The sequence below is a fragment of the Phascolarctos cinereus genome, unplaced genomic scaffold, assembly GCF_003287225.1.
Source record: "Phascolarctos cinereus isolate Bilbo 61053 unplaced genomic scaffold, phaCin_HiC Scaffold_4;HRSCAF=312, whole genome shotgun sequence".
Taxonomy (NCBI): Eukaryota; Metazoa; Chordata; class Mammalia; order Diprotodontia; family Phascolarctidae; genus Phascolarctos; species Phascolarctos cinereus.
In genome coordinates, this window is record NW_027555847.1 from 573,435,176 (window position 1) to 573,451,690 (window position 16,515).

A 16,515-nucleotide genomic window follows, 5' to 3' on the forward strand; every position below is an offset into this window, starting at 1 on the left:
ACCAATGACCACAGAGAGTGCACTTGGTAAAACATTACCATGGATTCTACCAAGGATGGCCCCAGTTAGAGTGAGATCAGAACCATTAATCAAACACAGTACAAGCTGTAATAAGAAAGTCCAAAACCAGAGACTAATCTAAAGGGGAAAGTCAAAACAACATCAAGATAATCGAGAGAACTTAGTATACAGATATAGAAAATAAAAGCCAAAAGGATATGATAATGGACATCACTACTAACAAACATTAAGTCGCCTTGAAATTTGGTAACCCTTCCCAGTGTCCATTCAATTAGCCCATTCTTTCTTTGGTCTCAGACATCCCCTGTGGTCATCTGGTCCTTGGCACATCTTTCCTCGAGGCAGTCTGGAAAATATCATGTCCCCAGGAGCAGTACTTCAGTGAACTTCTTTTCTGGTTCCAAGTGACTTGTAAAGACTCCTTGGACATACCTGCTAAGATCTTTTGCAAAAACAGAACTCCATATAAGATTTCAATACTACTCTTGTGGTGAAAACCAGTTGGAACCTTGAAGTTTCAATCTAATCAATAACAAAGCTAAAAGGGGACATTTAAAACAATTTAGGTTGAAAATACCTCATACTTTTTCTGTCTTAATTTAAATTCTGCACTTGTTGTGAACACTGTTAACAGCAAGCTGAAGGGTTGGTGTTAACGCTGATATGTGTAATACATCAGTACTGACAAACTAAACATTTTAGATACCACAAAAGGCAGAACTCTCAAAACCTTTCAGGTTACTGACTTGACCGGACTGCATTACTGAAAATAAACTCTATGAATTTATCTGTGCAGTGTAATTATAGTATTCAACAAAGGGCCGATTCTTTTCTGATTTGACAAGCTAAATACAGTTGGATGTGGTCTGGACTCAAAGGAGCATCATTTCTATTTTGACAGGTGCAGAGATATTGCTAAGAAGTCCTTTATACAACTGTTCCCTCCCCCTCCCCTTTAGCCATTTTATATAGGAGAAGATTGTGAATAGGGACCAAATCAGTGATTTCATTGGTATGGGGAACTCTTGGTTGAGGAATGTCTCTTTACTGGTACATCACCTGAGCAACTTAAGAGTCTTAAGAGAGTTGTCTAGAGCATTGAGAAGTTAAGTGACTTCCCAGGGTCAGCAGCCTGACTTGACCTCAGATCTTCCTGGATTTGGCTATTAGCCGTTGTGTCTGAATCATTAACCTTGATGCCTCTATGGGAGAAGATTCAGCTAGGTGACCCAGAGCTCTGGGCCTGGAGTCAGGAGGACTGGAGTTCAAATCAGATCACTTCAGCCCTGCAACTCACAAACTCATGCCTCAGAAGAACCCTCTGCCCCTCGGGCCTCTCCATCTGATTGGAAAGGGGAGAATTCCTTCCAGAATCTCCATTTAAGGCCTCCACCAAGGCCAGTGATTTCTTCATTTCCTGTCAGACTGCACCGTTCTGGACTTTTCCATCATTGCCTTGTATCTTCTCCTTCCCTCTCCTTTCCTGACCCCATCCGGCTTTCAGAAACTTCCTTTTAAGTATTAACTTCCCCATGAGGACTTAAACTCCTTGAGGACCTGAACTATCTTTTTTGCTTATATTTGTATTCCTAGAGCTTAGTGCCTGACACCTAGTAAGGGTTTAATAAATGTTTGTTGACTTGACCTTTGCCTCAGTTTCCTCTACCGTAAAATGGATGTCTGTCTATCTATCTATCTTCATTTTATAGGGCTGTTGTAATTTGACTCCTAGATCAAATGAGATAATATTTGAAAAGTGCTTAGCATGGTCCCTAGCATATATTAGGTGCTTAACGAATATTCTTCCTTTCCCCACTCCATTTTATTATCATTAAAATATCATGTGGATGGTGGTACTAGGTTAGATTTCCTTCACAGTGGAGTCCAGGTAAATCCCTAAAGGTTTGGCTAGTTGGCTGGTAATCCTTGTTCTTCTTACCTCTTCTCTTTCCCAGCCCCCATCTTGAACCCTCTCTAGGAAATATAGAGAGTCTTGATTATCTTCCAGGGCACTGGATAAATATTTGACTGCCTTCTGGAGGTAGCTCAATGTTGTCCAATGGAGAGCCCACTAAAAATTATAGAATCTTAGGATTGGAAGGGTTTTATAGAAATCAAGCCTCGTGCCCATCTAAGGCATGAGTCTTGTCTGTGCCATCCCTGATAAATGGTAGTTTACCCTCTGCTGTAAGGCTCCCAGTGAGGAAACCATTAAGTGATTAACCCACTGCTTCTTAAGGAAGCTCATTCCTCCTTAGGCTAGGTCTCCAATGGTTAATTATTAACTGTTAATTAAGAAATGTTTGAACTTTATTTGAAATTCTTATGTCAGTCTGAAATTTGCTTTCCTATAATTAGGTTACACTTTTGTGCCTCCAGGGCAAAGCAGAACATGTGGTAGCCCTTCAAAATTTAAAGATGATGATTGCATCATCCCTCCTGCCCACAACCTCCTCCCTCCCCCCGACACATTTTCCAAACCAAACATGCCCAGCTCATTTATCTGGTCCTTAGGGTGACATGGTTTCAATGCTGTCACCAGACATGCCATTGTTTCCCAGATAGGGTCGTGTGTGTGTGTGTGTGTGTGTGTGTGTGTGTGTGTGTGCGCGTGTGCGCATGCGTGTGCTTTCCAAAATGTGCTCATCACTAGATTCTGTATATCAGATGTGGTCCCACCAAGACAGGGTAAAATGGGATTATTTGCTTCCTGGCTCTGGACTTTGTACTTCTGTTAATGAAGTCTAAGATAACATTATCTTTATTTCATTTCATTTTATTTATTTGTTTATTTTGGCGAGGCAATTGGGGTTAAGTGACTTGCCCAGGGACACATAGCTAGTAAGTGCCAAGTGTCTGAGGCCAGATTTGGACTCGGGTCCTCCTGAGTTCAGGGCCAGTGCTCTATCCACTGCGCCATGTAGCTGCCCCTTCATTATTTTAAAATAGCATTATATCACCTTTTTTTTTATATAGCAGCCACAACATACTCATATTGAGTTTGCATTTCACTAGCCATGGATAGATAGATAGATAGATTGATGGATGGGTGGATGGATGAAGAAGAACATTTATTAAGTGCTTTCTATGTGCTGGACACTTTGTGAAATGCTGGGAATACAAACACAAGTAAAAATAAAGACCCTTCCCTCAAGGAACTTGCATTCTAATGGGGGAAGACAAGTAAAAGGGAACAGCAAATGGGGTTGGGGAAAGGCAGGTACCTGTGCAGGGGCATGGTGGAGAAGTCTAGTCTGAAGCAGAATGAGGAAGTGAGCATGGCTGACCCGGACACTTTCTCAAAATGGAGGTTTTAAAAGGCACTCCCCAATGAGAGGAGGGGGTCGCAGGAATGGAGGCCCTCTCTGGGGTGAGAAAACTGCTGGGGGAAATAATGGTGAAGTTGGGAGAGTCAGGAGTAGAGTTCTCATTTCTCTCTCTTCTCTATAGAGATGTTGTAACGGATTTTGTTAAATGCTCCTACAGGAGCAGAACTGTAATAGGCAAAGCAGCCTGTCGTGAGGGAGAGACAAGAGGTAGAATGTACCAAGTAGGTTAAGCTATTGCTATGGCTGGACTACTGTTCCCCCCTCAGGTAGGGATTGAGACAGGCAAAACCCTGAACCTAAAAGCCCTGGCAGTGTTCTCTAGACCTCTTGCTGTGTCCCAGCTTAGCCCCTGCAGCTCGTGTAGAGAGGAGCAAACCTTGAGAAGAAGGACTCATCCTTGCAGCCACCCATCTAACGTCTACCACTGGTGGGGCAGACAAGCCAACCTGGTTGAAGCATCAAGGTCTCCTGAGGGAGAGACAAGAGGTACCAGGTGGGTCAAGCCACCTCAGTCATTACCTCCCCTCTGACCCTGGTGGAACCATTCCAGGATGCTGAGCCCAAGAAGTATCAGTGTTCTGTCCCCCAAATGACTGACCCAATTCTATCTTAGCTCTTTTTTTTTGGCTAGGCAATGGGGTTAAGTGACTTGCTCTAACCACTGCGCCACCTAGCTGCCCCCGTCTTAGCTCTTGTAGCCATTCCCTTGTGAAGAAGGGACCCACTGTCCTTGCCGCTATCAATACCAACTGTGATCTAACGGCCACTGACTGGCAGGTATGCAAATGAGCCTTGAGATCAGCAGCAGCCTTCAGACCACCAGCTTGGTCTCCAGCCCTGCCCTCAAAGGCATAATTCGGGGAAGCAGCTCTTGTGAAAATGTGACCTGGCAGTTTTGTCTGCAGGTGCTGTGGTCCCTGCATCCTCAGCAACCACAGTTATTAAAGGCCCAGAGAAGAAAGCTTTTGTCACCAAAGTCCTTGGCACTGTCAAATGATGCAACATCAGAAATAGATATGGTTTTCATTAATGGAGATGACATTAAGGAAAATGCATTACCATCTGCTTTGCTGTTGCACCCTAAGGACCACTGGAAGTTTCCTTCTGACTTGTAACTGAAACCTCTTGTATGTGTTGTCTCCCTTTATTAGATGTGAGCTTCTTCAGAGCAAAGACTGGCTCGATTTTCTGTTTGTATCTCCACTGTTTAGCCTCTCCTTGTCATGTAGTAATTGCTTAATAAATGCGTTTTCATTCATTCAGCTCCCTGATGAACTAGCCTATTAACATTGTCATACAGTTGGACATGACTTTTTCTTAGTCAACCCACAGAAGTTCAAAGTAATCACCTCTTTATTTTCTAGGTGCTTACAAACCACCCCCTTCAGGCTCTATCCCAGACTTTTACCAGCATTTTACATGAAACTCACTAATTTTCTTGGATAAGATTTGCTACTTCTAGTTCTTTGATAGCTCTCCTGTTGGATAACCATTATTGTTTCAACAATCACACTTGTGATTTCTTTTTGTGGTTACAAGGATCATTCATTTGGGCTAGGTGATATGAACTAATTGAGGCAGCTGGACATTTTCGTAGTCTCCTCTATTCCAATATCTGTTTTTCCCTATCATAAGCAGTCTGAAGATCATTCTTCTTGGTAGGGAAAGTTGAATTAACAAAGGAGCTGAATTTTTCTACCTTCTCATTGTCCTTTATTTCCTCAGCCACTCTAAAGAGTTCTTTCCCTTCTCTGATTTTCCTCTTGGTCACAACACAGCTTTAATTAAGGCCTTTTGTGGTTTTAGCATTTATCATAATTCTTTGCTCATGTTAGGCTTTAGGATTCTTGACACTATTCTTACAGGACCTTGCCATTCTTTTCTCTTCATCCTGTTACCTGTCCTTGCTTCTTTGTCTTGAACAGATCACCTCAGTCATTTTTTTATTCTTCCCTTCCTCTAACCCCCAGCATCCAATCAATTGCCAGATTCTGTTGACTCTACATTCAGTTGATTCAAGAAGTATTTATTGGGTGCCTGTTGTGTGCGTCCAGTTCTGGGCAGGGGGCAGTGGGATAGTGGTAGTGGTAATAAGATACTGCCCTGCTCTCATAGAGTTTAAAGTCTAAAAGAGGAAAAAAGCACAAATGACTGTGTACACAGTGGTATTTGTTAGGTGTAAAACAGAATGCTATTTGTAAATTGCTTAGCAAATTGCCTGGCACATTGTAGGTACTAAATACATACTTCTTCCCTTCCCCCTATATCTACTTCTGTTCCAGCCTTTCAGTCTGCCTCAGGAGTACATCAGCTATTTACCCTAGTGGTCTGTAGTATCTCTACAGTGCCAAGAATGGTACCTTGAACATGGAAGATGTTTTATAAATTTTTTGAGTTGAATATTATCCTCTTACCAAGTACCATTCTATTTCTCCCCCTTTTGATCTTTACCCAAATGTTTTCCACCATGTTTTTCACTTAAAGTTTATGGATTTTCATGCAGGTTACCTGTTCCTTGCTTCTTTCCTTTTACAGATAATCTCAGAGGTGTCTTTGACTCTTCTTCTGTCCATCCACATCCAATCAATTGCCAGATTCTCTTGATTGTACTTTTTATATTCAATTCACCAAATAATACTTTTGTTGTTCGGTATTACCCTAGTTCTTTCCCTAACTAACCTGTTCCTTTAGAGTGAGATGTATTTTTCCATTGTTGAACTCCAGACATGTTGTTTGTCCTGCCTGATCTCTGGTGACATCTGTGAGCTCATATTTACTGTCTCAGGTTAGGATTTCTAGTTCACTTTCTCTATGACCCATAAGTAGTGCTTTGGTGTATATGTCACTGAGACCATGAATGTCATTTTTACAAAACCAGCCTTTCTGATCATATTTATAGTCAGTGACTTGGCACACAGTAGACTCTTAATAAATGTTTACTAATTGATATTATACCTGCTTAAAAGAAACAGGATATGTAAAAGAAAGGAGAGAAAGAAGCATTGTATGTTAAGAGAAAATGCTCATGTGAGGAACTCAGGAACTAGAGCAGAGAGAGCACAAGAGAGAGATTTTGGGAGAAGATCAAGGAGCAAAAAGGAAAGCTGTCTAAAGAAATTGATGTGGATGCATCGGAACTCACAAATCAGCTTAGAGCTTAAAAAAACAGGGTTCTTGCAAGGTCAAGTAATGGAGGATGACTGCCAAATGTGGTGTACTTCTGTAAGAATAGTATCAGGAGTACTAACATTCAAACTTAAGCTAGTGAGAAAAACTAAGGTTAGCAAAAGATTTTTTTAAAAAGCTCATGGTTTTGTGGATAGAGCACTTGCCCTAGAGTCAGGGGGACCTGAGTTCAAATGTGGCCTCAGACAGTTGACACTGGCTATGTGACCCAAGGCAAGTCGCTTAACCCCAATTGCCTCACCAAAAAAAAAAAGTCCTTTAAAAAAAAAGCTCATGGTTTTGGGGAAGAAAGAGAATCAAAAGGATAGGACTCATGCTTAGAATGGTTAAGACACTGATGACAGAGAGGAGATAGAGCTACTTAATTCCTGCTTTCCTTCTGTAATATACCACTAATTTTGTATGTGGATATTTTCTTTCCTGAAAGGAGCAAAAAAAAGACATTTATGTGAGGAATACAAGTCAAAGCAACTTGAGAAACACAGCCCCTCAGATCTGAGTGCTTGAAGAGACACAGAGAGGACTTGAGTGAAAGCATGCCCCTTAAAGTCACATTTACTTAAGGCAAGAACAGCTGCAAGGCATTGTTGTCTATCACCTTATTTACATAGGACTAATTTCAGGCTTTTGAAGGATCCATTTCAGAAACTATAAATCAAAAGAACTATTCGAGGACTATGAGAAAATTACAAGTACATTTTTGTACTTATAGTTTGTGTTTTAGTTGTAAGAGAAAATGAGATGCTGGAGATGGGGAGAATGAGAAGACACACACAGTTGCTGGTTCCTGAAGAGAAAGCTAACTAGAGACTGAAGCAGAGCTACCCCTTGCTATTTGGGGAGCAAAATGGATCAGAAGAGAAGAGTAGCTGCCTCAGGCTTAACTCTAGTAGGCTTTCAAGTTGCTCTAGGAGTTGCTTTGTTTGGAGGGGAAATGGATAGTTGCTGAAAGCTTTTGTTGGAGAAAGCAGAATCCTGCTCTGTGAGGTATGGTTTGGCTTGATTGCATTTACTGCCATGTAAAGTTTGAGAACTGACTGGGGTAGGCAAGCCCTGCTGCTGATTTAGGAGCTGTTCTGATTGGATGAGAACCCTGTAACTCCTGGGAGCTCATTGAAGAAGCAGAATCCTGCTGTGTGAACTGCAGTCTGGGCTTGTCAGTATTGCCGAGAGAGCAGATCTGAGGAGCTTTGCAGTTCTCTCAATCAAGGGAACTGTTTATTGTTGAAATAGCTTCACATTGCTCTAGCAGCCCAAGAATGGCATAGAAGTGGCGTGGTCCAGCAAGGGAGCAGAGAAAAGGAGCTGGTGCAGTATGGGACAGATTTGTCCCAGTATCAAAATCTACAGTCCAGTGTCTTGAACTCTGATGAAAGTTAAAATATGATAAGTCCATAGAGATCGTGATTTTTTTAAAAGCATGACTGGGAGGGTCCAAGAGGTGACAATGTTTTAGTCTACTATATACAATCTAATTAGAGTATATTAAATAATAATCCTGTCACCAGCTCTGCTTACACACTGTGAATTTATTTGAAAACAAACAGCAAGGCAGGGAATGGGAATGAGAAAGGTCAGCTCTTTACTTAGCCCCCCTTAACATTTTTTCAGAACTTGACATCCACCAAATTGAACATCATCTGATTGTATGAGGAAACACTTGTAGGATCATAGGATTTTAGATTTAGAGCTAGAAGTGGCCTCAAAGGCCATCTCCTCCAACCACTTGATTTCACAGATGAGGCTGGGGAAGGTTAAATGATGTGTTCACAGTCAAAGAAGCACTAAACATAAAAAACGGGCTCTGAATCCTGATTTTTTACCTCTAGAACCAGGGGACTTTTCCGCATTTTGTTTTTCTCCAGTGAATAGAAAATTCTCTAGAAAATAGAAATTCTGTGAAGGCAGTGATAGGCTCATTTGCCTTTGAATCCCCTGCACTTACTACAGTACCTGGGATTTGTTGTTCAGTCATTTTCAGTCATGACCAACTCTTTGTGATTCCATTTTGGGGTTTTCTTCCTGACTCCAAGGCTGGAGCTCTATCTGCTGTGCCACCTAGCTGCCCCTCATTTTGGTGTTTTCTTGGCAGAGATCCTGCGCTGGTTTGTCTTTTCCTTCTCCAGGTCATTTTACAGATGAGGAAACTGAGGCAAACAGGGTTAAGTGACTTGTGGAGGGTCACACAGCTAGTTAAATTTCTGAGGCCAGATTTGAACCCAACTCCAGGCCTAGTGCTTTATCCACTGCCCCTCCTAGTTGCCTAGTGGATGCTTAATAAATGTTTGTCGAATTGCATTTTACAGAAGGACTTTTTGTTCTCTCTCATGTCAGAAAAAGATGGTATGCTAAAAACAGTTGCGTGGGCTGGTGTATATGTCACTGAGACCGTGAATGTCATTTTTAAAAAACCAGCCTTTCTGATCGTATTTATAGTCAGTATCTTGGCACACAGTAGACTCTTCATAAATGTTTACATTTATTACATGTTGAAGCTATGACTATGTTGGTAAATTTCATTTTCTGACTTAGAAATGGTATTGAAATTTGGTAATGCAATCATCTTTTTAATTATACCATATTATGGAAATGCCTGTTTGATTCCATAAGTTAAAAATAAGATAAATAAAAGTTTTAAAAAAGGAAAAAAAAACTTGGTAGTAGAGAGGAATGCCTTGCTTTCAAAGATACCATTCAATTCGTGCATTTCTCTAGAAATTTGTCCACTGCTGTTTTCATGCTGAGGGGGGAACCTGCTCGAAACTTCAGGGTCCATGTGTAATTTCTGCACGTGCCAATGATTTGTAGTCTGTGGGTGTTTCAAGACCTTTAAAAAGTATTTAATCGCATTGCCTCTGAATGAGAGTACTAAGATTTGGAGCCTTAACTGAGTGAACAGGATTTGGAAGTATGTGAGGTTTACTGTCATGAGGAAAAAGTATTTACTAATCACAGAGTCATAGAATTTCAGAGTTGGAAGGAACGTCAGCAGCCAGCCAGGTTAAGCTAGTGTATGGTACAGCCGACAAGTGGTCATGTGGCCTCTGTCTGAAGATCCCCAATGAGAGGGAGAACCCACTAGGTTCCTAACCCTGATGTGGGGGCCCATTCCCTTTTGGCCAGCTTCTTTAAGGAGTTTTTCCTGCTGTCTAACCTAAAGTTTCTCTTTGCAACTTCCTAGTTCCTTTGCAACTGCTCCTAGTCGGGTTTTCTGGGGCCAAGCAAAAGAAGTCTAATCCCTCTTTAATATGACAGCTTTTAAAGTACTTGAAGACGGCTTTCATAGCCCCCTTGAGCCTTCTCTTCGGGCTGCCTGTCTGGTGCTGTTGCCTAGAGAATTGAAGTAGTCATGGTGCTTCACTCACCAGCTCAGCAGTACCAATGCAGATAAAGATGTGGACAGAGAAGGGGACAACACCTTTTAAAAAATGACGTGGAAAGAGTTAAGCTGTGAACAAATAGATCTTTGAGATGTGGTGCTGGATTTGGAGTAAGGAGTCCTGCATTTTAACCCTGTCTCAGACTCTTATTAGTTGTGTGTTTGTGGGTGACTCACTGTACTTATTAAAGCCTCTGTTTCTTCACCTGAAAAATGGGGATTATTATACTTGAGCTATTTGCCTCACTGGTAGTGAGGAAAGTACTTTGTAAACTTTAAAATTCTGTAGAAATGTGGTGTTGTTTAGTCATGTCTGATTCTTCACGGCCCTGCGAACCATATTGTCTGTGGGGTTTTCTTCGTACGGATAAGTGAAGTAGTTTGCTGTTTTCTTCTCTAGTAGATTAGGCAACCAAGTTAAGTGACCTACCCAAGGTCACACAGCTAGTATGTGTGAGGCTGGATTTGGACTCAGGTTTTCCTGATTCCAGGCCCAGTTCTCTATCTGTTGAGCTGTCTAGATTCCCCATAAAAATGTGTTCTACTTGGGGTTTTCTTGGCAGAGATACTGGAGTGGTTTGCCATTTCTTTCTCCAGCTTATTTTACAGATGAGGAAACTGAGGCAAACAGGGTTAAGTGACTTGCCCAGGGTCACATAGCTAGTAAGTGTCTGAGGCCAGATTTGAATTCAGGTCCTCCTGGCTCCAGGCCGGACGCTTTATCCTATGTGCCACCTATTTGTTCTTTGTATAGTCAGGGACTTAACATGTGAACTGTTAGGTAGGTCACCCAGTGGATAGAGCAGGCTTGCACAACTGCTGCCTTCGGGTGGCTTATAGCTGGTATGCCAAAGGAGTTCTGGCGGCCATCAAAAAATGTAGAGGAAAACATCCTTTGTACATAGAGGACATCCTTTGGCGCTGGCCGGTGGTTCATAAGCGGCAGGCTGCAGGTTGTGCAGGCCTGAGATAGAGCTCTAGACTTGGACTTAAGTTTATATCTAGGCTCAGACACTAGCTGTGTGATCTGGGCAAGTCACTCTCTGCCTGCCTCAGTTTCCTCATCTGTAAAATGGGGATAATGATAGCACCTCTCCCCCAGGGTTGTTATGAGAATCATATGATACAAATCCTTGTACATAGCGTCATAAAATCTAGAGTTGAAGGGGACCTTCTGGATACTCTAGACCAAGGCTTCTTAACCTTTTTTGTGTCATGGACCCTGTTGGCAGCCCAGTGAAGCCTGTGGACTTCTTCTCAAAATTATAATTTTAAATGAATAACATAAATACATAGGATTATAGGGGAAACCTATTATGTGGAATTATAGTAACCAAAAATTTTCATGGATCCCAGGTTAACTGCTTTAGCTAGTGCAGTGCCTTCATTTTACAGATCAGAAGATTGAGGGAGGCTAGGAGAAGTTAAATTACTTACTTTTGGTCAAGCAGCTTGGTATGGTGTGCCTAGTACCCTACTTTTGTGCTTCTCTTTTGGTTACATCTCTCCCTACATTCACCTTTGTTAGTATCACACCCTTTCAGTGGGGTAAGCTCCCAGAAAATGAGGACAGCATCTGTTGTACTTGCTTGTCTGAAACATCATCTTTAATGATCAGCCTCCGATGACATGTATGTGTTGGAAACCCCAATTAGATCCATGTGATTTTAGTGTTGGATGAACGCACAATTGTCCTTGCTTTGACATGCCAACTGAAAATTACTAATGGTCAAGGAGAGACGTCAGCATGACGGCAATAGTGGCTGGTGGCACTGTGGATTTAAAAAGAGATGTGGTCTTTGTAGACAGCTATAAAGTAAATTGGCATTTGAATTTTAATAATTCTTTAATAATTCAAATAATTCTTGCCATTTACCATCTTGTACCAAAATCCATGACACTGATTTGGTCTTTGTGATGGTTAAAAAGGTTCAAGAGGCATAGTTTCTGGGTAATTTAATCATTTTATTAATAAGGCTAGCACATTATTAATAAAAGGATGGTCATTTGGCCATCTCTCTTAGACCAAAGACAATCATGGTGACAGGCTCATTGTTTATATACTCTTTAAAGAGTAGTTGTTCTTGAGGGGTGGAAGTCAATTCTGACCCCAGTGGGAGGTGGTCTATATCAAAATGGGCTGAACAGTGACATCATGTCATCTTTGGAGACCACTTGTTGCTTTAGGCAATCTGTTCAAAGAATTTATCCCCACCCAAGCCTGAGTAGAACACAGCGGGCCTCCACCTCCACTAACTAGAAAGTTAGTCCAATCTCATCAGCAGTGTCCTCTTTCAAGAGACTAAACTTTTAAAATCAGGGCTTTAGAAAAGGGGGGAACTCTGACTCTCCCCAATCATTGGTCGTTAATAATCATTTCTCTCGTCTTTAAGTGATGGCTACTATCCAAGGTGGGAGAGGAGCATTGTGGCAACTCACATCCTTGCCTCCTTTTTTGTGGGGTGCTCATTTGTTCTGGGACCCAGCAGAAGGTTCCAGTTCCTCCTGCACCTGAGCAGCCTTGATTTCCATGAAAACAAGGTTCTTTTATTTCTCTTTCTTTAAGCTACTGGGATTCAAGGGGGAATGAGGTCCTAGCACCTTACTGGTCCAGGATGCAAATTGTTCAGTAGCCAACAAGTGATTTCACAGTAATTCCTTTGGGATTCTCAGACTGGAGAGTTTCTATTTCTACCACAGCTCTAATGTGACTAGAAGTATAGAATATAGAAGAAACCACATCCCCATGCGGACTTGTTCACTCATGCCCTGAGAACTAATTGCTTGACAGGTTCCTGTCCTTTCCACCTGGTGCTGTTTTATTGTTAGTATTAACTAAGGGTCCTCTCATTAAAAGATAACTACCTGCTTTAACTTTTGAAACATCTGAATTGTCAGTTTGTAGTATTTTAGCAAAATCTCTAATTTACAAATGCCATCTGAAGACTTTGCCTCTCCCTAAAAACAGTCAAGCATTTAATCAGTTTCATCCTTGAAAGCTTGTAAAAAAACTGTAAAACCATACATCAGTTTTTAAGTTGTTTTTCTTTTTTAGAACCAGATATATCCTGAGTACTTCAATTTATGAAGTTTTAAGAGAGCCAAGTTCATATGAATATTTCTTTTATTCTGTCTTGAGCTTTCAAATGAATTGTTAGAAATTGTAAATGTGCTTTGTCTTCTTTTCTTTTCTTTCCTTTTTGGCTGCAGATGCAAGAGATGCAGAGCAGCTGAGCAAAAATAAGGTTACACACATTCTCTCCATCCATGATAGCGCCAGGCCTATGCTCGAGGTAAGATCACTGCAGCCTTGTCCTGTGTGCATCAGTATATGTCTGTCCTTGCCTGTGCGTATATGTCTACATGTAGAGCATGTTTTAAAGCCTTTACTTCAACCATTATCAGTAATGATGGTGAAAACTTAACATTTCTGTAGCATTAAATGTGTAAATCAAAGTTAATCTGTCACACGACTGAGTGCTACAGATTTCTGTCTTCTGGCTGTGAAATCATTAGAAGTGTTAATTCCACCTGGTCATCCTTATTTATCCTCTTGGGTGTTTTTCATACCAAATGAAGTCAGCCTCATAATATTTCCCTGGTGGAGCAACTCTGTTCCCATTGACTCAGTGACAAGGGAGAGAAACCTGGCTCTCAGCACTTTTCTCTGAATTTAAAGCACACTTTAAAAACACACATTTTTGTCTCTTCCAAAGTCGCCTCCTGTGCGTAGTGCTCAGAAAAGCTTAGGCACTTCAGTTTCCTGATCTTTCCCGCTTAGACTCAATTATCCATGGTTGGCATTTAGGAAAAAGGCAATTAAAGGTGAGTTAAAACGTGTCATTTTCCTCCCAGAAGAGGCTGGGGCAGAAGCTGTTATTGTACTTCAAGTGTATCAGGGTAAACAGGGTGTGTCTGCCTGTTGATGTACACTAATTCTAAAAACATTTTCAAGTTTAAGCTGATGGACCGTTTGAACGGTTGGTCCGGAGTAAAATCTATTTCTGTGAATTAGCATTGACCATCTAACTTACAGATGATAGCCACAAAACCATTTTTTTTTAAAGGTATGTGTTGTTCTTTTTTTAGGGTGGGGTGGCTGGAGGGTGGGGAACCAGGAGAGCTTACTCTGAGAATTCTGCTTTAGCCTGTTTTCATTGAAATTCGAATGTGGCAGGAGTTAAGTAGCTTTTGCCTGAAAATTTTCTTGTTTTCTTTAGGTACTGCATCAGAGTTTCTATAAGCATGAAGCTTATCTGAATATAGAGTAATAAATGAGTCTTTAGTTCTCTGTATATTCAGTCATTTTCAGTCTTGTCAGACTCTTTGTGACTGTACTTGGGGTTTTCTTGGCAGAGATACTGGAGTGGTTTGCCATTTCTTTCTCCAGCTTATTTTACAGATGAGGAAACTGAAGCAAACAGGGTTAAGTGACTTGCCCAGGGTCACATAGCTAGTAAGTGTCTGAGGCCAGATTTGAATTCAGGTCCTCCTGGCTCCAGGCCGGACGCTTTATCCTATGTGCCACCTATTTGTTCTTTGTATAGTCAGGGACTTAACATGTGAACTGTTAGGTAGGTCACCCAGTGGATAGAGCAGGCTTGCACAACTGCTGCCTTCGGGTGGCTTATAGCTGGTATGCCAAAGGAGTTCTGGCGGCCATCAAAAAATGTAGAGGAAAACATCCTTTGTACATAGAGGACATCCTTTGGCGCTGGCCGGTGGTTCATAAGCGGCAGGCTGCAGGTTGTGCAGGCCTGAGATAGAGCTCTAGACTTGGACTTAAGTTTATATCTAGGCTCAGACACTAGCTGTGTGATCTGGGCAAGTCACTCTCTGCCTGCCTCAGTTTCCTCATCTGTAAAATGGGGATAATGATAGCACCTCTCCCCCAGGGTTGTTATGAGAATCATATGATACAATTTTTATGAAGTGCTTTGCCAGCCTTTAAGTGCTACATAAATAGCTATGTTAACAAAGAAATTATAAGATGTGCTAGGTTTTTAGGAGAATTAGAACTTAAATGATTCTACTTTCTATTGGATATAGAATCAGGCTCTCATTTCTGCTACTTTACTAGGTATAAGGACTAGGACAGATCACTTTAGTTCTCTGTAGAGGGTTGGTCTAGGTCAGTGGTATCAACCTCATAGAAAGGGGAAGGGGGCCACTGAACCATAAACATATTGACTTAGAAAGCCACATATTAACATTCTCTGTGTTCTGTTATATTTCTGTTTATTTTCTTAAATACTTCCCAGTGACCAAATCTGGTTTGGGAGGCATGGGGACAAGTCAGCCACTGGTTGGCTGCAAAGTTTCTTGCATCTCTAAAATCGATGAACCTGTGTCTTCCTGGATTACATGGCTTTGCTTTGAATTCAGGTGCTGTGATTGCAGTGCCATTCCTAGTCTTAACTGAGAACATTTCAGCATTGTCCCACAATTCCTTTGTCAAGAAATGCTTTTTTTTTTGAAGTAATTTAAGCTTTACTGATAGACTGTAGAGATCCATTGGAGATTTTTGACAAGAAGAAACATTGACATTACCAAAGGTAATTTAACCTGGGAGCATGATAAAGAAAGAACTGAAGGTAGGGAGAGAATGAAGGTAAATTGCAGATGGGTGATAATGTCATCTTTGTAATTCCCTCTCATGGCAGAGGCAATGCAATTTTCGTTTGCTGAGAATAGTTCACTGTCCAAAGAGTAGCCAAGATGTACCGGGGTTATCTGTTTAGTTCAGCTGCAGTGAGTAGCCTTTAAATTCACAGAATGAGGTAGGGGATTTTCTTCATTTTGACAAATGTCAGGAAGATCCCAAAGATTGACCATCTCTGTGGTGTTTAAGAGAGCAGATCAAAGTCTGAGACTGGTCTGTAACTATGCAGGTGTTATTTGGACCCTGAATTACACAATCAGGGAATCTTAGAGCTGGAGAGGGAATTATCTAGTCTATGATAACAGGCAATATGGTGGATATAATGGGAAAAGGGCCAGGTCTGAAGTTATGAGACCTGGGTATGAGTCTCTGTCTCTCTTTTATTAGTTGTAAATCCCTGTCTCTCATTTTCCTGTCTTGTAGGTAGTCCTTATACCTAGTAAAGTAGCAGCAATGAGAGCCTGATTGTATATCCAATAGAGAGTAGAATCATTTAAGTTCTAATTCTCCTAAAAACCTAGCACACCTTATAATTTCTTTGTTAACATAGCTATTTATGTATGTGCTTTATCTGTTGGAGCCTCAGTATTCTTATGTGCGCAATGGGGATAATAATGCTTATAGCACCTACTAAAATTGTGTGGACAAAACCATTTTGTAAATCTTAAACATTGTATAAATTGGAGCTGTTATTATATAACCTCACCCTCTTTTTTTTTTTTAAACAGTTGAGGAACCTAAGGTTACATAGCTGATTAGTGGCATTACTAGGGTTAGAATTCAGATCAGAAAACAGTGGGCTGACTATTTTTTCCCTATGCTACGTATGTTTTTCTCTCTTATTAATATCATGGTCTGTAAAGATGATATCTGCCTTCTTTAAAAAGGGAAGTTCTGAGGTTTTTTTTGTTGTTGTTGTTTATTTCACCCCTCCATTT

The 16,515-nt window shown here is 41.1% G+C and overlaps 1 protein-coding gene across 5 annotated transcripts in view; it reads left to right on the plus strand.

Annotated features, from left to right (window-relative positions):
* Positions 1–16,515, plus strand: part of DUSP22 (dual specificity phosphatase 22) — a 79,077-nt gene that overhangs the window by 16,190 nt on the left and 46,372 nt on the right. For 4 of the 5 annotated variants that reach the window (XM_020976668.2, XM_020976666.2, XM_020976665.2 and 1 more), the window contains exon 3: positions 13,126–13,208. In XM_020976668.2, coding sequence (XP_020832327.1) covers positions 13,126–13,208 — 83 coding nt within the window. Of the gene's footprint in view, positions 1–7,250; positions 7,524–13,125; positions 13,209–16,515 lie in introns of those variants that run through there. The other variant, XM_078153642.1, reaches the window with a different exon arrangement.